The 21,992-nt window shown below is 33.9% G+C and overlaps 1 protein-coding gene across 1 annotated transcript; it reads right to left on the bottom strand.

The window, feature by feature from the left end:
• Positions 1-12,594: 12,594 nt before the first annotated feature.
• On the bottom strand, positions 12,595-21,092 carry LOC148192597 (DEAD-box ATP-dependent RNA helicase 28-like). The gene is made up of 19 exons (XM_088098007.1): positions 20,722-21,092; positions 19,612-19,791; positions 19,313-19,381; positions 19,105-19,211; positions 18,458-18,536; positions 17,664-17,837; positions 17,391-17,539; positions 16,916-17,011; positions 16,602-16,704; positions 16,351-16,413; positions 16,071-16,132; positions 15,811-15,907; positions 15,230-15,348; positions 15,084-15,126; positions 14,754-14,855; positions 13,913-14,014; positions 13,700-13,786; positions 13,320-13,594; positions 12,595-13,043 (listed from the first exon to the last, which is right to left on the bottom strand). Exons 1-19 carry the CDS (start codon positions 21,055-21,057, stop codon positions 13,028-13,030), a joined length of 2,259 nt encoding a protein of 752 aa, XP_087954133.1. The 5' UTR covers positions 21,058-21,092; the 3' UTR covers positions 12,595-13,027.
• Between the last annotated feature and the right edge of the window lie 900 nt (positions 21,093-21,992).

The raw sequence follows: 21,992 nt of genomic DNA, 5'->3' as shown, positions 1-21,992 counted from the left end.
TAGATAATCAGAAGGAAATGGTTAAGTTTTTCTTAACAAGTGGATGATTCAGAGTCAAGTTTAGAAGGATATTTCAAGATCAATGGTTCGCATAAAAGTTAGGTTTGACCTTGGATGGAGGTGGTAGACTTCAAGCACCGAAGGAAGAATCACATCATAAAGTTAATTTAATAATAAAAAGATAAGGCTAGAGAATTAAGGGCACTATGTATGAGGATGAAGAAGAAAGGTCTTGGAAATAGAGAAAATGATGTCTGCAATGTAAGCTGATGAAAAAGGTATAGAGAATGATCAAGGATTTTGGGTTGGCTGAGATGTTTATAGATATGAGGTTGCAGATTGAGTTGAAGTCAGTTTTCATTAAGTGTGGTTTTTGAGTAGTGTTGAATGATTGGTTGAGTTGATCAAGAGAGAAGTAGTGGTTGGATGTTGGGTTACAGAAGACGGTGGGTTTATGGGTTTAGATCAGGCCAAAGAGTTTGTGTTGAAGGATAATGGTATTCTGAGGTTTTGCGGTTCAGAGGCAGGGTTTTTGTTCTTGAGGATTTTGAGTTGAAGATGCTTATTCTTGAAAAAGGTCTTTTGTTAAGTAGTAAGGTTGTGGTAGTGGGGGCTACATGAAGATTTGTAAGTTGAGTAACACATGTCGAGATCAAAGGGATCAAATTTGAAGTTGTTATGAAATGATTTTTAGCAAGTTGGAGCTTAACATTTTGAGAGGCTTAATCGTCTCTTAACTTGGTTCTAGTAAATCTTGGTCTTCAATAAGTGTTTCTTATTTTGAGAGAAGGAAAACGGGGGTGGTGCATCAAATGTGGGTTAAGAAAAGGATGTCTGAAAAACGCAAGTGAAGCAAGGAGGACGTTGTTCTCTTGTAAGTTAGAGTGTGATCACCAGAGTGGTTATGGTCTTCAGGAGAAGTTTCATGTTTCAAGAGGAAAAGTCATTGGTTATACTCCAAGCATGGACCAAGTTAGAAAGTGAAGGCAAGTGTTGTGAGAATCAAAAGAGTTTAACAAGGACAGATGAGGAAGAGAAGACTAGATTTCGTTATGGAATGATATCTATAGAGGTTATGCAACAAGTACTAAGATTTTTGGCATTAGAGTAGTGGAGTACAAAAGAAAGGTAGAGGTTTGGTTAGAGCAATAGTGTTTTGGACTCGGTGCATTTATTAGGGAAAAGACTACAAGATTTTTGGATCTTGGAAGAGAAGGAAAGGGTAGGTTGGAACAGTGTAGTAAAAGTTTTGGCAGTTAGGAATGGCTTGGGGCATGTATGTTTTCTAAGAACAGAAACAGTTTTGAGGAAACAGAATGACAAGGTTATCGAGAAAGAGAATGGTTCTCAAAGTTTTGTAAAATCGTAGAAGTTTGAAGAAGGTTCTTCAAAGGTTAAATTTTCAGGTTAAGACTGATATGAAGAGGGTGTTCTTTTCAGTAAACCGATGAGTAAGGAAGTATGGGAATCAGAGTAGCGCAGCGGATGGTAGTGGGCATGTTGTTATTTGAGGATGGATTGGGAATGTTCAATGGTCTTCAAAAGCCAGAAGTGAGTTTATTTATGGGGAAAATAAGTATGCGATAGAAATGATAAAGTGAGTCTATGGTTTCAAGCTGCAGGGTCAACTTTGAAGTGGTAAAGTGATATAGGATGTAGAACAAGGAAGATAGGTCACGAGATGAAGAAAATGAGCTACGTTTTGGTTTCAAGTGTGGTGAAAATATTGAGTGAGGAAATGTTAACAGATGATTAGAACAAATGGGAGATTCAAGTTCTTAGTTTGATAAGTATGGTGTAAGAGTTAGTCGAAGAGTATGAAGATTGGAGTCTGAGGTGAAGTTATAAGGAGATTTCATTAGTATAGTTGATAGACTATAACTAATGGGTTTCTCAAAATGTTTTAGAAATGAGTAGTTTAGACAATCCTAATTTGAGAGGTATAAATAGGTGGCTAAATACTAATCAAGCTAGTGATTTCAAGTCGAAAAGAAGTAGGAACTAAGCATGTGTACAGGCTAGTGGGTCAAGAAATGCAGGCGGTTCAAGTTAACTAGTGAAAAAGTGAAGATGAAGTCCTCAAGTTGGTTTTCTCATTGTAATGGATAAGAGTTCTAGTTTGATAATGGAATAACATAGTTGGAAATTATGTTATTCAAGGGTGAAAAGCAGTAGAGGAAGGTGAAGTTTTCATCATAATGGTTCTGTTTAAAGACGATCAAGAATGTTAATGGTTGGTAGCAAACTAGAAGTTGTGGTGATCAAGTCAGTAGTATGGTGTTTCTTCGAGGAAACAAGAGAAGGTGAAAGAATATTGATCAAGGGTTGATATACAATCAAGGTTAGCAGAAGTTTTAAAAGAGTTTTACCAGAGGCAGTGGAAGGTAGATAAAGGGTTATCAGTGTGGTAGACACAATATGGTTGGCTATGTGTCAGAAAGATCCGTAAGAGTTGAAGTTTGGAGGTTGAGAATTTGTGTTGAGAGTAGTGGCTAGATCAATTTACATTATTGAACATTAGAGTATTTTAGCACAGAGACAATTTTTTCATGTTAGTAAAGTTGTTGAGGAGTAATATCTTTGTCAAATGGATGGTTGTGATAGAGAATGAGAGGAAAGTAGGTTGTTACTTCTATTTGATGAATGAATTTTCGAGGATGAAAATTTTTGTTGTTGAGGAGAATATAAGAACCTAGAAAATAGAGTATTAGAGTAGATAGGTGTTTTAAAATAATGAGACCGATTATTTTATATTAAAATAAGTCGATAATATAAATAGAATTTCATACACTCGTCTCATTACTTAAAACACAGTTCATCTCTCTAAAACTCGTTTTCTAAACTCTCTCTACCTTCTCTCTACAATTTCTTCCCCTCTGATCATCTGTTAGACGATCAGAAAGTTCCTATGTGATCACCGCTGAGTTGTCTTCATTATGCACCGATCAATTTCTGCGGTAGAGTGGGTAAGTTTCTACCTCTTTTCTCGGTCTATCTTAGGTTTATGATCATGCATACCCAATCTGTTTGCATGTTTCAATTGAGTATCTCCTTTGATTCTTAGTTAATTATGGGTCCTAAGATTTCATCTCAACTGTCATTCCGTCAATTGTAGGCATTTTTCTAAATTTCTTCGTGATGGGAACGTCGGGCGAGAAATTGTTGAACTCTCTTAGTTTTCCCTAAGGTAAGGGAAGCTAATTTGCTTTTCATAGATATTGTAAGATGTTTGAAATCTAGTGTGTATTTGATTATATGGTAATTTATGATGTTAAATTTGGGAAAAATGTTGAGTGCGAGTACATTATGATGTGTTTTAGAATTAGGAAGTTATGGTTGCTATTATGAGTTATGATATGATGAACTTAATGTGTTGTTGAGATAAAAGGGTATTAATAATAATGGTTGGGAAGGTGTGAAAACTACAGTCTAGTTTTATAGCTTAAATTGATGAAGTGGGTATGTCAATTTTTAAATAGTGATCACATTGTGGAATCTGCAGTTTGTAATTGGTTTTGGAGTGATTTATGGTTGGTTATCATCATTAGATGGTCAAAATTTAGGAGGTTAAGGGAGGGAGTTAAAATAAGTTCAAATCTTACTTATTTTGGAGAGAAAATTTAGGGTTTTGGTAGGTGGATTTTCGAGTAAGCATTGGATTAGGGAAAATAAATGTTTAGGGGTTGTTTTGAAGTCCATTTGGACTTGTGAGAGTGATTAAACCAGTAAAATCTAGTTTATTATGTAGAAAAGTGTTGGTGAGATTTGGTTGAAGTGAATTTGAGTCCATTAAAAGGGTGTTGGGTAGTGAATATTGTCAACACCCAATTTTGTCCGAGTAAATAAAATTCATCACAAAAAAATAAATAAATAAAAAAAAACTATTTGTTTTACTTTTTGCACCCCAAAATTAAATTTTTAACCCATAGCCCATGGCCCAAAATAATCCCACATTTGTTTACTTCCTCACCACTTCTTTTTTCTTACCACACCTCACTCTCCACGTCACCTTCCACATCATCCTCCACATCACCCTCCACATCATCTACATTTTTCATTTACTATTACATTTTTTATATATTTATTATTATTATTTTTTAAGTTTTCTAATTTTTCCACTTACTTTTTTATTATATTTTATTTCACCAAATTTTTCCACCAACTTTTTATATTATTTCTTTTACTTATTTTTCACATTAATTTTTACTATTTACTATATTTTATTTCACCTACTTTCTCTACCAACTTTTTATATTATTTCTTTCACTTATTTTTCACATTAACTTTTACTATTTACTATATTTTATTTCACCTAATTTCTCCACCAACTTTTTATATTATTTCTTTTACCTATTTTCCACATTAACTATTACTATTTACTTTTTTTATTATATTTTATTTCACGTAATTTTTCCACCAATATTTTATATTATTTCTTTCACTTATTTTCCACATTAATTTTTACTATTTACTATATTTTATTTCACCTACTTTCTCCACCAACTTTTTATATTATTTCTTTCACTTATTTCCACATTAACTTTTTCTATTCATATTTTTTTATTATATTTTATTTCATGTAATTTTTCCACCCACTTTTTATATTATTTATTTCACTTATTTTCCACAATAACTTTTACTATTTACTATATTTTATTTCACCCAATTTCTTCACCAACTTTTTTATATTATTTCTTTCACTTATTTTCCACATTAACTTTTACTATTTACTTTTTTTTATTATATTTTATTTCATCTAAATTTCCACCAACTTATTATATTGTTTTTATTCATCAACTTTTTTCATCCATAACTTTATAAATACCCATACACTCTTCACTTCATACACACAATTACATAATATTTATCTCTTCTCTCTCAAAACCTCTTCATTCCATCCCAAAACTCTACTTCATTATTCTCTCACACTTTACCATTTCCTAACTCCTATGTACACATTAAATCCCATACCACATTTTTACTCCAAGGTTATCTTCTTCACCTTCCATCTACCTCTTCTCAACACTTATTCCAAGTAAGGTTTTCCTTCATCATTCAAATCTTCAACAAGGTACACATATTCTTCTCATTCCATTTATACGTTTTGATCATTTTTTTTAATTTATAAATTTATTTTGTTTTCTACCCCATTTATTTGATTTTATGTTTTTTTTACATTTGTGTGTCATAGATCTTTCAACTCATCTCTATTTCTTAAAATAAAAACAAATAAAAAATGACAAAAATACATAAAACTTTAAAAAAATATATAATAATATAAAGGGTTAAATATGTTTTTGATCCCTTAACTTTCATTGAAAATTGGAATTAGTCCCTCTTTAAAACTTTGGACTAATTTAGTCTCCAAACTTTAGAAATGTGTGAATTTAGTCCTTTTATAAATTTTGTTAACTTTATTTGATGTTTCAAACACATTTCTCAGTTAACATTGAAGCAAAAATGTGTCAAACGGTGTAAACAACTCAAATGCTATCATGAAACGCACTTAAAACATCAATAAACCTAACAAAATTTAGTCAAAAAGGACTAAATTCACACATTTCTAAAGTTTGGGGACTAAATTAGGTCAAAGTTTTGAAGAGGGATTAATTCCAATTTTCACTGAAAGTTAAGGGACCAAAAACATATTTAACCCTAATATAAATAACGGTATGAGTACTCGTGCGATCATACACATCAGCCTAGTACTCATTACCCAAAATATAAAAAAAAACAAAAAAAACCCCCTTGGGGGTAGATTGGGAGATGGTGACAACTCTCCTCTTCTCTTTCTAGGGTTTTTCTATCTCTTTCATTCTTTCATCATTGTTCATCTAGATTCACCATGAATATGGTGAACTAAACCTTGTATTGTTGTTGGGGGATTAATGTAATCTTGTGAAACTCTCATATATGGAATTAGTGTTTAAACATCTTATTTAAGATACATGCTTTCTTTCATCATTAGTTAGGGTTTTTCCTCTTTGCTCAAAGCATGCATTGTTTAACTCATTCATTGTCATGATCATTGATTTTGTCGACATGGGAACGTACGGGGAAGTCTAGATCCGGGGAATTTCTCCCAATAGTATATTGGTTGCCTTTAAGCTCCTGCACTTCAGAACTAATTACTAGGAATGCTAGGAATTGTATGAACTCGTAATTAAGGATAGGCCTTATTGACAAGGTAATTTAGAGAGTGGCATTAACATTGATGAAAAGATTGATGAATTCCTAAAGTATATGAGAGTGGATAAGATGAAATTGATAACCCCAACAACATACTCATCCATATCATTCATTACGTGTTTGTTTTACTCTTTTTGTCATTGATCAAATTCATGCATACATATTTACTTATTGTCTTTTGCATTTGAAACCACAAGAATTTGTTCACAAGTCTTAAATAATCAACGAATCAAATAACTAACTAGGCCGTGAGTCCTTTGGGAGAACGATACTTGGTCTTACCGAGTTTATTACTTGATACGATTCGGTCACACTTGCCGATTGTTAAAACAAGTTTGTGGCGCCATTTTCGGTGTTCATAAATTTGTCATCAAGTTTTTGGCGCCGTTGCCGGGGACTCGTGGTTTAACTAGTTCATTTGTTTGATTATTGATTATCTTTGACTTGTTTTCTGTTTTTATTTTATTTATTTTATTTTTCTGTTTTTATTTTATTTTATTTTTCTGTTTTTATTTTATTTTATTTTTCTGTTTTTATTTTATTTTATTTTTCTGTTTTTATTTTATTTTATTTTCTGTTTCCTATCTTCTTATCTTTTCAATTATATCCTTTGATTTTTTCTCTATCTTTTTGTGTTAACAAATATTTTCTAGAGTTTTGTGCCTAATGTTTGCAGGATGCAATTTGGTTAAGAATTGAACTATATGGGCACTCAATTCTACCAAAGTAATCTCAACCACTGGTGGGAACCTCACTCAAGCATGGATCAAAGCATATTTTGGCAAGCTGCCGGACAATTTGAGAACCAACCACAACAACAATGGCAGCAACAAAGCTTTAAAATCAACAAAGGGAAGCAAGAGATCTCTTCATTTAGACAAGGCATGGAGGAAACACTAGGTCACGCATGGGACAAGTACAAAAGCCTATTAAGAAAAACTCCCACGCATGGATTTGACGAAGGAGAAGTAGTCCTAATCTTCCTTGGAGGTCTTGGTTCACAAACCATGATGATGCTTGACGCCTCAGCTGGAGGCAATATCATATGGAAGACTCCAGAGGAAGCCACAGAAATAATTGAAAACATGACTACTAATGACAATAAGTGGAACAGTGAAAGAGGAGCTCCTATTCAACAAAAAGGAGTTCTACAGCTGCAAACCCATGACGCCTTGCTAGCATAAAATAAGATACTAACTCAACAACTGGAAGCTCTTACGAAAACACTTGCACAATTGCCGAAAGAGTTAAAGACTGTTGCACAGGTTCAATCACAGTTGTGTGAATTGTGTGGAGGTGACCATATAAATGGTCAGTGTGCCTTTCCAGCAGAAGCTTTGGAAGATGTGAAATTCATGGCCAACCAGTTTCTGTACCGACAAGGGAACTTCAATCAAGGGTGGAAACCACACCCAAGCATTGGTCAAGGGCAGAATGGGCAGGCTGGACAAAATGGGCAATTCAACAAGCAACAGCAACAACCAACTTTATGGCAACAGTTTTCTGCATTTAATGAAAGGTTCATAAAGATGGAAGAAACTCTTAATCAATTTATACAGAAAACTGAATCTTCTCAAAAGAGCACTGAAGCTGCTATTAAGAACTTGAAGATTCAAATGGGACAGATTACCAAGCAGTTGGAAGAAAGGCCTGACACGGATTTTGGGGCTAATACTGAGGTTAACCCCAGGGAAGAGTGTCAAGAGCTAGTGAGTGTAAATGTTGAAAAAGTTGAGTTGGAAAAAGAAGAGAGAAAAGAGAGAGAAGAGAAAGAAGAAGAGAAAATTTGTGTGAAGATTGAGAAGGTGAGTAGAAAAAGAAAAGAAAAAAAGAAAGTGAGAGAAAAGAGAAAGAGGACGAGAGGAAAAAAGAAAGAATCATATGAAAAACCTCGTCCCCATCCAAAGAAGTATCATAGGAAGAAGGAATTTGAGCGCTTTATGGAAATCTTCAAGAAATTGGAGATTAAAGTTCCTATGATTGAGACATTGCAACAAGTTCCTGGTTTGATCAAATTTCCGAAGAAGTTCAGTAGAAAGAAGAAAAAGAAGATGGAACATAAGCTTTATTGGGTCAAGCTAGTGACGTTAAAAGAGCGCTTGCTGGGAGGCAACCCAGTGATTTAAGAACTTTTAGTTTTGGATTTGGTGATGTAATTTTGAACTTTTGGGTATTTTTGTTTTTGTTATAAGTTTGTTACAGGATTTACATCTACTGATGGATGTTAGGCAGAAGAGTATCTACTGAAGGATACTATGTTTGTATACACCTACTGATGGGTAAGAAAGATTTGCATCTACTGAAGGGTGCTGGAGGATTTTGGGTCAGGCTCGTGACGTTAAACAAGCGCTACCTGGGAGGCAACCGAGTTGATTGATTTTATCTGTATTGTTTGTTTTTATTCTGCTTTAGTTGCATGATAGGGATTGAATGTTTGAGTGATCTGAGACCTTAATTGTAGGAAGCCAGTTAGGGGTATGTTTAGGACGCATTTAGGTTAAGCTAAGGAGAAGGAGAGAACTTCCCGTAAGTGCCGCTGAGCGGCAAACTACCGCTGAGCGGTAGTGTCGCAGAAGGGGCTTAGGTTGCCCTTCAGCGGAACCCGAGCCCATTAGGGTATTTTTATACCCTAAGCTGCGCCTTAGTTTCTCTTTTCATACTCTTCTCTGCACACACACTCCTACATACTTTTTCAAAGGATCTCTACAACTTTTTCCTCACCCCTCTTGAGAAAATCTTCCTTTCACTCACTTGCTTACTAGTTTTCCATCTAAGTTTGGGGTTGGGAGAGAGCATCATTGATGGGGCTGAGTTTTTCAAAGCACTAGAGTAGGATTTGTTTTATTATTCACTTATTTGTTTTTGTTTAGGGTTTGATGTACTCAATTGGAAACTTTATCTGTTATGATGGTTTGCTGATGATTGTGATTGTTTGATAAGTAATGCTTGAATGATGCTTTGATATAGATTGATGTTGAGATGTGCACATTACATGCTTATACAGGTGGTTCGCAAGCTTTGTGAACAAATGCAAGTTATTATGATTGTAATTGTGATATTAAGCAGGATGTGTATGTCAAATGTGAATGAGCTTAGAAGTGAGGTTTTCAGCTCCAGAGTTTTTGTGATTGAGTGCTATTACTTTGAAAGCATGAATGACTTTGCCCAGGTTTGCTATGATTGAATTACTTGCTTGTTTGCATTATATGATCAAGGCCATTTGTTGGAAACCCTTATATTAGCCAAATTGCATGAAATAAGCCACTAAAAGAGAACACTATGTGTTCTATCCTTTGAACCCTTAGCCTTGAACATAAATTTAAAACCCTTGTTGAGAGCTTTACCTTGAGTTAAGTAGAAAATATTTTGTGGTATTGATAAATGTTCAAGTTTGGGGTTGTTGGAAAATAGAAAGGGAAATTTAAAGCATTGAGCTAAGAGCTAAGAAATAAGAATGTGAAAAGAAAAAGAAAAAGAGAAAGAAAAGAAAAGAAAAAGCAAAGCTCAATGCAAAAGAAAGTTGGGAATAAATAAGAATGATTGTGTCGATATGATTCTCTTAACTCAAGGGTTTTGTGATCTAGAAAAAACCAATTTTCTTGTTAGCCCAGCCACATTATAATCCATTGAAAAGTCCTTGTGATGATGCATGCTTGTGAATGTATTTGATTATGGTTAAATGAAAGGCAAAGTCAATTCATGTGACATTGTGATAGTAGAGTGAATGAGTGATTACCTCTTATACACTTGTGATAAGAGAGTTGAAAAACCGTTATTTTTATGCTTAAAATTGATACCAAAAGCAACCTTTAAAACTTAGAAACTAGCTTGAACTCATATTTTTGCTTTAGTTTTGTGAATAAGAGAGTTGAAAGTGAATTTAATGGTTTTGTGCAAGATTCCCTTGATTTTGTAGGCTAATTGAATGATTTGAAAGAAGAATGGAAGTACCGAATGATTGGAGTGCTGAAAAGTCAACCAGAAACTAGAAAAGTCAATCAGTCAACCATAAAAGTCAACTAGTCAACCAGAATGCTGAAAAATCAACCAGAACGCAGAAAAAGTGTGACCGAGTGGCGCTGAGCGGTAAAATACCGCTGAGCGGCACTTTTCAGGTGCCAAAATCACCGCTGAAGGGCAAAAACAGCAGTTGGGGGCAAAATGGATCATGCGCTATTACCGCTCAGCGATAAAATACCGCTGAGCGCCATTCTAAGTGGGCTTGGACCGATTTTTTGTTACTTTTATGGGCTTGGGCCTAATTTTCTGTATTTTTAGAATAGTATATAAGCTTTAGGACGTCATAGGGTTTGTATCTTTGGCTGGGAGGAAGCAGAAACACATTTTTCACCCCTTGGGGGTAGATTGGGAGATGGTGACAGCTCTCCTGTTCTCTTTCTAGGGTTTTTCTATTTCTTTCATTCTTTCATCATTGTTCATCTAGATTCACCATGAATATGGTGAACTAAACCTTGTATTGTTGTTGGGAGATCAATGTACTCTTGTGAAACTCTCATATATGGAATTAGTGTTTAAACATCTTATTTAAGATACATGCTTTCTTTCGTCATTAGTTAAGGTTTTTCCTCTTTGCTCAAAGCATGCATTGTTTAACTCATTCATTGTCATGATCATTGATTTTGTCGACATGGGAACGTACGGGGAAGTCTAGATCCGGGGAATTTCTCCCAATAGTATATTGGTTGCCTTTAAGCTCCTGCACTTCAGAACTAATTACTAGGAATGCTAGGAATTGTATGAACTCGTAATTAAGGATAGGCCTTATTGACAAGGTAATTTAGAGAGTGGCATTAACATTGATGAAAAGATTGATGAATTCCTAAAGTATATGAGAGTGGATAAGATGAAATTGATAACCCCAACAACATACTCATCCATATCATTCATTACGTGTTTGTTTTATTCTTTTTGCCATTGATCAAATTCATGCATACATATTTACTTATTGTCTTTTGCATTTGAAACCACAAGAATTTGTTCACAAGTCTTAAATAATCAACGAATCAAATAACTAACTAGGCCGTGAGTCCTTTGGGAGAACGATACTTGGTCTTACCGAGTTTATTACTTGATACGATTCGATCACACTTGCCGATTGTTAAAACAAGTTTGTGGCGCCATTTTCGGTGTTCATAAATTTGTCATCAGTGTGGTCTGTTCAGGCGACAAAACAGCACAGATTCAAAGTACACAAACAATAATAAACCCTACATTAAACTATCTAACACAAAGGAAGAGAATGGTGAAGAAAACCAACTTGAAGAAGACAAAAACAAGCTGCAAAGGAACTCGATCCAGGCTCCTCCTTGACGCTCCTCGAAGCTCTGGACGCTCCTCAACGCTCCTCCACCCCTCGGCGGCAATGAAAGCTTACAAACCAAAAGAAAAACGAGGAAGAAACAAAATATAAAAGAAAGAAAAGGAAGAGGGGAGGTGAAACGGAAATGAAGAAAGAAGAAAAGAGTTTCGTGGGTGCTGAGGAGAAAGTAAATAAGAAGTAAGGTTTTAAATTATTTAAAATAGGATAAAAGTAAAAGACTTTTAACCTAAGGATATAATTGGAATTAAAATAATGTGGAAAAATTGAAAAAATATACAGTGGTAATCGAGGGAGCAAGAGCCAACAACTGATTAAGCGACTACTGAAAACAGTTAAAAAGCCCTTTAAGAGCCGAAACTTAATCTTATATAAAGAAAAATATATATTAATAGACTTATAACAATTTTATTTAACAAAGAAAAATGATATATTAATAGTCTTATAACAATTTTATTTAACTCATCGGTCATTAATTCATATTACTGAATTAATATAATAGTTGTGAAAAGATTATTTCAACTGTCGGTATTTTTCTTAATATAAATTGTTATTCTTCACCCGATTTTTGACTTAAATAATCTTTTACTTTAAATTAATATTAACATAATTTAGAACGTGTCAAAACTGAATTTATCTTATATCAAAATCTAAATCCTCTATTTTTTTTTTCAAAATCTAAATCTTCTATTTTTGACAAGTGACACTAAACTATGTTACAAACAACGGTTAATATCAATTGTAAATTTAATAGAAGAAATTATATTGAATTTAAAAAAAAAACTCAATTGAATAAAAAAAAATATAAAAATCAAAACAAATAAAAAACACAAATATAAAGTCAAATTACTAATTAAATCTTGATTGTTTGTTTTAGACATATACTTTCTACCAAATTAAAATTTTACATTTTTTTATTTTATATTAGTATCGTGTTTAAATAATAAACATGAGTCTAACATCCAACTTAAACCTCTTCTTTTATGATTTAATTTCCTTAAAATAGCCACTGACAGCAGAGGGTCAATAGTAAGCAGCTCAGGAGAATTTTGGCATTTACAATGAAATGATCATCCAACCCCAACATGCTATTGTATTACATAAATGGTGTCTTAACAGAAGTACAGCAGAAAGAATTCAAGAGCTCTCTGAAAAATAATTCTATGGGCAACATTTAAAACTCAATCTGATGCTAGTTTTACAATAAATCATGCTGTCCTTTTGGGATGAGAACAAGAAGCTAGTGATACAATTACCAAAAAAGCAGTACTGGTAGTATTAGTTACAGCTATCATAACCCCACAACAGAGGTTACACACCACTCACCACTCACCATGACCACCCAAATGCATCAGTTGAAATTCACACCTCCAATGGTGGGAGTAGATATCTGGTATTATAAGCATTTGAATACGTGTCTGGTTAGTAACAAGGACACATTGCAGGTTTCTATGGTCCTTCCATGCACAAGTTTATGACAAGGATTATCAGCTTCACAGACTACTTGCGCTTGTACCTGAAAAGGGAATTTGAATTGAGAGTTCATTTTTTGGCATTGAACAAACTAGTGTAAAATAAATCGACATGCATAAAGTTACCAATGTAGTAACTACAGAATTATAACTAGAGGGGCAAACAAATATCTAATCACTGTAAAAAGTAATGAACCAAAGAAAATGAAAACAATGAACAACTTTAGAAGCAAATAGAATGAATCAAGATGAGATCAATGATTTGAGGGACGCTTAAAAGCTCAGAGTTACTGGTTTCAGAAAAGAGACAATATTAATACCTTGACTTGCTTTTGAATGAACTCTTCGCCTTCTTTCCTCCTCCAACACCTCTTCTTTTTGGCTTTTTATCCTTCATGTCAGTCTGGAATAGATCCCTCATCTCTTCTGTCCTTGAAGGAGTTTTCCTTGGAACATTACTAGATTTCTTCTGACTCTTCTTCACAATCTTGCCAGAATCTACTGCCTTCTTAACAGCCTTCACTGCTTTTGCCCGTCGATAAGCAAGATCAACAAGTGACAATCCACCCTTTTCTTTTTTATTCGTTCCCTTGGCCTGCAATCACATGCATTTATTTTAAGTGCAACAAGAAGAACAACAAAGAGTATATTTCAGCCTTCATGCATGAAGAATGTTAATAGGAAGGAGGAGTGCATATACCTCTACTTGGTTACCATCCTGCTCTTCATCCTCCAACATCTCTCTAGCTGCTTCTAACTTTCTGCGCTTCTTTCTAGGCAAATGTTTCTACACCAAAGACATATTCATCAAGTAAATACATAGCAATGCATATAAACATGCAAGCCCACTTACATTTTATATGTATATAAACAAACAAACTGCATGCATAACAAAATTGGGAAACTCTGTTACCTCTCGCTCTCGCTTCCTCTTTTCCTTCATTCTGAGGTCTTCAGCTTGTTCGGCGCTAATTACCTCTTTCCCAGAACTCTTGTTCTTCTCTTGGGAGGATGCCTGATCATAATTATTGTATTTCTTATCAACAATTTGAAATATTTCACCCAAGAAAGAGAAATCTAAACAAAAATAACTTGCCATTCAGTCATTAGTTTGTTCACGTGCATTATAAAGGAAAGAGTCACCGTTGTTCATGTGCATTATAATTGCTAAAATATGACTTGATTACATTAAATAGGAAAATGTGATATGATTCGACCATAATAGATAGGAAAATATCTTGGTAAATATTTCGCTGTATTAACAATTGATTATAGTCCTTATTGTTGTTCCATGTGTGTAACACACATGTAACTCATTATATGTCTTTCCAGTTTCTCTATTCTCAACAATAATCATTAAAATATATCGCTGGATACTTACTGAAATGAAGCATACGTGTATATGATAGAATCAATTAGGGGCAATCTTAGGAACTAATTAAGGTTTCTATATTTGTGTAATTAGGATTGAATCATTGTAATTACTAGTTAATATAAGACTAATTGCATGTTTGATTTAGCTATTATTTTAGAAGAAACAACAACCATTTTCCAAAAGATTTCCTTAAGAAGCTGAAAATGGGAGACGGAGTGAGATTTCTTCTGAATAATCTTTAATCCAGACATGCATAAATATATTATAAGAACGGAGTGAGATTTCTTCTGAAGTATAACGCTCAATCAATCCATCGTAAGATGGTAAATTAATGCCACTAATTTGAGATATTATTCAGGAAGATAAGAAGATATTCTACCTTAGCTGCTTTGGCAGCAAGCTTTTTCTCCTTCTCTGTGACAAACCATGTTCTTTTGGGACGGGAAAAGATCTCGTCCTTATGTTCAATCATGTTTTCGGCCTGCCAATGTCATATAAGTGCATACTTTTAGTAAAGGGGAAATGTTAATGATGAGAAAATGAAAATAATCATACTGGTTCCGAAGTCAGGGACTGTAACATAATAAAATTAAGATAATATAATTTTCTAAGCGATGTTACTCTGAAATGACATAGACATGATTACATTTTTAGTTATCCAAGGCATGCCAATATTGGAAGCAAGCAAAACAAGATAACTGGTAAATACCTTTGTGGCCTCCATTTCAGCTTTCCTTAGAATTCTCTCTTCACTGAATAAATAGAAATATAAATACAGTAAAATATTAGTAAAATGGAAGTGAAAGATAAAGAATGAAGCCTTAAAAACTAAATAAAATAATATACAATCAACACCTCTCTTCTCGAAGTACTTCATCAATTTGATCCTCCATTTGCTCAATAATATGAGACCACTTAAGTATAGATTGCTCAGCAACAATGCGGCTTTTCAACTTTGAACCGGCCCTCTTGGCCTAATTAATTGAAAATCAATGATAGACTGATTAAATGGCTCATTTAAAGCATAACTAGATTTTTTTTTTCCATTTGTCTATTCTCTCCCTTAATTAGGAAAACAATAAAAATATCTGGTATTCTTCAAGCATATTTTAGTGAAATGATTAATAGTAAAGGTATATATAATCCGGACCAAATAAAAACTAAAATTAGTACATACACAGTGAATGGGATATTTCTCTGTAGACTATGTAATTAAAATATTTGGTGTAGAAACTTTCCGATGAAATGTCAAACTTGAATAACTAATTGGGAAAAATAATTAGCATACATTGGCAGAATATGTATAAATTACTAAAAAGGACGAGGACCCAAAATCAGATGAATGAACTCATGCAACCTTTTTTACCTTAAAAATAAGGAAAAGTATGAAAAAAAAAGTATGAAAAAAATGGAGCAATTCTTAAAACGATACTCACAATGGCTTTTAAAAGTGATCGATCATTGTCAGTCACAAAAGTGACAGCATATCCTTCTCTTCCAGCTCTTGCAGTTCGACCCACACGATGAACATAGCTTTGGGGATAAAAGAATTATTTAAGTTATCAGGATGACCAATGGAGAGAATGAGATATTGTTTAAGGTGAGATCAATAAATATATTCTCATATATACAGCAAAGCAGCAACACGTCAAGCAAAGTTACCAGTTAACAAAAAGATGGATATCATAGACTATACCTAGTAAGATCACGTGGACATGCAAAGTTGATAACTGTTTGAACACCAATAATGTCAAGGCCCTACAAATAAAAGCATAGGCAACAGTGTAAGATTTATATCCAAATTCCAAAATGCCAAAAGAAAATGCTAAAAAAACAACATATTTAATAATTGTAGGATCACCTTGAGTGACCACAGTTTTACGAGATCAAAAGGGGTGTTTGATTTAACAATACAATTAGTAAAATAATATTCAGAGAGGATAAAGAAGAAGGAAACATCAAGAATAGAGTCGTACACGAGCAGCCACGTCTGTTGCAACCAAAAAATCCACTTGCTGCTTCCTAAACTGCTCCAAAGCCTGAATAGACAATCAGAAGGGAGTAAATCTTGTCACAATCACAACTAATTTCAACAGGAAAAAAAAACATGAAACCCAAATGAAATCATCAAGTTTAGTATCCAAAAAATGTGATAGCAACATAACTACAAAATAAACCAAATAGAAAAAAATACAAATAATACACCCATCAATTATTAACAACATACTTCCAGACGCTGGGCTTGAGTAAGATTTCCATGAAGCTCAGCAGCTTTTATGCCAGCTAATCCAAATATAATCTTTAATCTATGTGCTGCTTGCTTTGTTCCACTGCACACAGGAAAGAATACTTATAAAGCAGTGCAAGTGAAGACCAACATAGATTAGAGGAGTAATAGTATGACACTGGAGTTGTAGTAAAATCAACCTCCTACTTGTCGCCAATCAGTTTCATATGATGACAATATATGAGAATCCATAACCAGTTCATTATATAGAATCAAATCCTACATGAATAAGCATAGGAAATGATAAATGAAACCTGAAGATGATGACTTTGGAGGTAAAAGTTTTTGAGCACATTGCAAGAAGAACAGCCTCCTGGTTTACTTCACGCATTCTTCGTATTCTAACAACTCTGGAATAGAAAAAAAATAATTAACAAAGCTTGAAAGATTTTAATTGATGCCAAAACCTTGTGAACCCATGTTTTAAAATAATAGTTTCGTACAAGTAACTTCTATGGATTAAAATATACTCTAAACAAGTATGAAATATGCTCTCCTTCATATGCTTTTAAAGTTCAAAAAATAAAACCATTCAATGTCCATTCCATTAAAAGACTTGCTTACAACAAAAGAACATTGAAGAAGTATTACTTATTGATTTTTCTTCCACAATAACCTTTTATTGATCACTACAATACGACATACAGCCGACTATCATCAAAGCATACAGAACAGAAGTAGAGATAAGTGATTATGAGATTAGAAATAATAATGAGACAAAGAAATTACTCCTCCGTCAAGGTTGCAGGCCGTTTTGTAGATGGGTCAGCAGAAAGGCGCAAGGGCTTTGACAGGGAAAGCTTAATAAGTTCATCAACCTCCTCAGTCATTGTTGCTGAAAACAACATAGTCTGCCTTTTTTTGGGGCACAAGCGAACCTGTTTAACATTAAACAAACACACATTTTTAACACTTTTTATTTTAAAAATTGATATCAGGAAAATTTATACAGCATATTTTTAAGTGTAATGGTTCTTGTATTAAAAGGACACTAAAACTCACAAGTTCTTGAATTTCAGCATTAAATCCAAGCTCCAAAAGACGATCTGCCTCATCAAGGATGAGAACAGCAAGATCATCCAAATCAACAGACATGGCATTGCGTAAATGGTCAATCATGCGTCCTGGAGTAGCCACAACAATGTCTGGCATTGATCTCAAAGCAACCTCTTGCACCTAGGATGGCAAAATACCGCTTGTAAACCACAAATAGCAAAGGAGACAATCTTTGTCCCCAATCAACTAGACAAAAGTAGAAAAATTTTATAGCTATAAAAGCCACAATTATTTAAAATTTGGAAAAAAAAAATGAGACAGACCACTGATTATGAAGAAACCAATGGTTTTAGTTTATTGAATACAATCCGTCATATTCTCTTAGTTTATTAGTTTGGAATTTCTTCAAAGGCTCACTAATCTAATTAGTCATCAGAAAAGGTTACTTTTACAAAATTCTTTCTTAAATCAATTCATATCATCTACAAATAGATATCATATCATATACAGTGTCAAACATGTCAAATTTAGATTCATTGATAGTATGAAAGAAAATTAATGTCTTCAAACTCAATTGATTTTTATGTATCAACTGTCAAACAGACAGGAAATGTACTGTATAAAACCCAAAATTTATCAGGTTTTATAAGAGACAGAAGGCAAAAGAAAACAATTCTCGTGGACAATACGATAACAGCTGACTGCAAACTGAAAGCATCACAAAAGGCACATAAATCTATTCTGAACCGCCAGAAAATCTTGCAAATTAAGCTGTCAGGAAATTGAAATAGTGATCAAACCTTTGTTGACAGACCCCCAACAACCAGGCAACACCTTATATCAGTAAACTGAGCAAGCTTTTCTATCATACTGTGAACCCTGTCAAAGAAAAATTAGAAATAAGTATATTTGGAAAGCAAATAGCATGAATCACCATAAAAAGAGTACTCTCAAAATTTAATCTACAGCCTTTTCTGCTTGATGTGCTTAATTTTCAGAATTAAATATATGAATACAATATATATATATATATATATATATATATATATATATGTTATGTATATTATATTTTATATATTCATATACAAATCATTGATTTAAAAGGTGCCTGATCTGAATTTGATGCATTAATTTAAATGCATTAAAAAAGCAATAAATGTTTCAAAAATTATATCCATCCAATGCATCCAATGCAACCATGAACTGAACCATCTATATACCCAATGAACCACTTTAATTCCAGCTTTTGTGCAAGTGACAATGAAGAACGAGTATGCAAAGCCTATATACTAGTCAGCCCACATCATACATGGTCAAAGAAAAGAAAAGCACATTCATACTACATTTTAGTATCCATAGGCCATTTTCTCTCCTAGACTATATTTGGAATACTTTTACAAAATAAACAAAATCCTAAAGTAAAAATCAGTACAATTGTAACACTTACTGGACGGCCAATTCTCTGGTTGGAGTAAGAATGAGGACCCTTATTGCACGCATGCGTTTTGGACGGAACAACAACCTCTCTAGCGTAGGTAGTGCAAATGCAGCTGTCTGCATGGAAACACATGAGCATGATATGAACAATATATGGAACACTGAAGCAAGATATCACAAATTTACAAACACCCGAAGAAAAGTAACAGATAGAATACCTTCCCTGACCCAGTAATGGCACTCCCACATATATCACGACCAGACAGTGCCAATGGAATACATGCTGCCTGTCATCAAAATTCAAAACGCCCAAAAACAAAGTAAAATTGTCTGCACAGGCGTCCTAAATAGCATGAAGATAGAACACGTCATGAAGTCACACAACTAATTCCAGTGCTAAGACTCAAAGATAAAGCAAGGCAAGATATTGAAGGTAATCTATCCTAAATAGCATTTAATTAAGCAACCATAAATGCTAAGAATTAACATAAAAATCAACAAAGCCAAAAATAAAAACCTGAATTGGCGTTGGTTTAGCATACCCCAGGGCCTCACAAGCCCGGAGCAAAGGACGAGACAAATTAAGCTGCAGGAAGGAATCGGCATGGAAAGAGGTTCCATCAGAAGGAGCAAAAAAGGACTTGCTATCACCACCATAACCCTCCTCTTCGTCTTCTTCATCCGGTTTATAATCTTCCTAACCAAAAGCAACAAATTTAAAAAAAAAAAATCAATTCTTGATACAAATGAGCACTATTGCATATCGTTTGGTCAGAGAGCAAATTCTGAAACAAGAGAAATGCTAGCAACACTGTCTCTAATACCCGTTTCAAAGCACAGTATTATTAGCTGAAATATATTAGAAAACAAAAATTTCCACACAAGTTTCACTACTTCAATAAGCCTCCATTCATGATCTTATAGCTTCCAATAAATTTTAACCAATAACAGAGCACATCAGGAGTGTGTTGCAATGCATTTTGCTAGCACTACTATTGAAACAAATGAGCACTCATTATACGATCTTCCTAAAGAAACTGAATAACTAAATAATCAAGTTTTTTAAACAAACAAGCAGTATTTTTCAACCCCTGGGACTGGAACAAACCCGACAGACCCCTTCCTCAATTTGCCCAAAAAAAACAACAAAATAAAAACAGCGTTTGAAGCATATAGAAAACATCCAAATCCTAAATAAAACCATCTTCTGAAAACAGAGAAACACTTATGTAATCCTCCCCAATAACCAAAAATTTCAATAGTGTATGCAGAAGGTATACGGCCACGGAAAAAAAAAACGAAAACCCAATAATTAGTTCCCAATCCCAAATAAAACTAACTTCTGAAACAGTTAAGCACTTCTTCACAATCCTCCCCAACAAAAATAAAAACATTTTTTCTTATCGTGTAAAAACCAGAAGAGTATACGAATGCACACACACATAAAAAACGAAAACCCAATAATTCGTTTTCAATCCCAAACAAAACCAACTTCTGAAACAGTGAAGCACTTCTGGTCAATCCTCCCCAACAAAAAAAAAAACACTTTTTCTCATCGTGTAAGAGTAAAAACCCAGAAGGGTACACCAATGCACACACACGCAAACAAAGAAAACCCAATAATTACTTGTTCATCAAGTTCAGACTCGGAGCTGTGGTCAAGCTCCGCAACGAGCGGCGTGGAACGTTGTCGGAGAGCTTTGGAGATTTTCTCGTCCACGGAGGTTGTGCTCCTGCGAGCGTGTTCCTCGGCCACTGATTCCGTGTATTTGGCGAAGTCCCATGGAGACTGCGTTTTCTTCTTCGAAACCCGCGCTTCTTTGTGCCGTCCCTCTTCTTCTGAGTCAGAATCTGATCCTGACTCAGCTTCCTCTGGTTCTTCTTCGTCTTCTTCTTCCTCTTCTCGTTCGGAGTGTTCGATTTCTTCGTCGCTGGGAGGTTCGAAGACGAAGCTGGGCGACATGGTTGTTTGGTTTGTTTTTGCCGCAGGTTTTTAGAAGGGTTCTGCATTGTGTAGTTGTAATTTAAACTATGCAAAAGAGCGATAATGGGCCGGGTCAGATCAAACATTTTTCAACCCATTGCTGTGAAGTGAAGTCACCTAAATAGCCTTTTAAAATCCTTACAAATTTACATAAAATACTTGGAGGGTCTATTTCAAAGTTTACAAATCACAATCCAAAATTAACATTTAACTATTTTGAAATACTAAAATATATTATTATAAAACAAAATTTTTAAGTAAATTTTAAATTTTGAGAATTGTTTTTTGCAATGGTAAAATTATTAATTTAAACATAATAAATATAAGGTTTAAACCTTCGGATGGTCCTCACATTTTCAATTGTCTCAATTGGATCCATATATTTGTAAAATGTCTCAATTGGGTCCAAATATTTGAAAAATTAAGCCAATTAAGTCATGTTCGTTATGTTTTCACAAACATCGTTAAATGTAGGGTTAAATATGTTTTTGGTCCCTTAACTTTCAGCGAAAATTGGAATTAGTCCCTCTTCAAAACTTTGGACTAATTTAGTCCCCAAACTTTAAAAATGTGTGAATTTAGTCCTTTTAACCAAATTTTGTTAACTTTATTTGATGTTTCAAGTGCGTTTCATGATAGCATATGAGTTGTTTACACCGTTTGACACATTTTTGCTTCAATGTTCACTAAAAAATGCATTTGAAACATCAAATAAAGTTAACAAAATTTGGTTAAAAGGACTAAATTCACACATTTTTAAAGTTTGGGGACTAAATTAGTCCAAAGTTTTGAAGAGGGACTAATTCCAATTTTCGCTGAAAGTTAAGGGATCAAAAACATATTTAACCCTTAAATGTATTGAGGTGAATATACTAAGGTAGATATTTTATTAAAAAAAATATGATGCAGTGATG

The sequence above is a fragment of the Vigna umbellata genome, chromosome 9 (genome assembly GCF_029865625.1).
Source record: "Vigna umbellata cultivar VRB3 chromosome 9, Vumbellata_1.0, whole genome shotgun sequence".
In the NCBI taxonomy this organism is placed as follows: Eukaryota; Viridiplantae; Streptophyta; class Magnoliopsida; order Fabales; family Fabaceae; genus Vigna; species Vigna umbellata.
The sequence above is the reverse complement of the archived record's forward strand: the minus strand, read 5'-3'. Positions and strand labels throughout refer to the sequence as shown.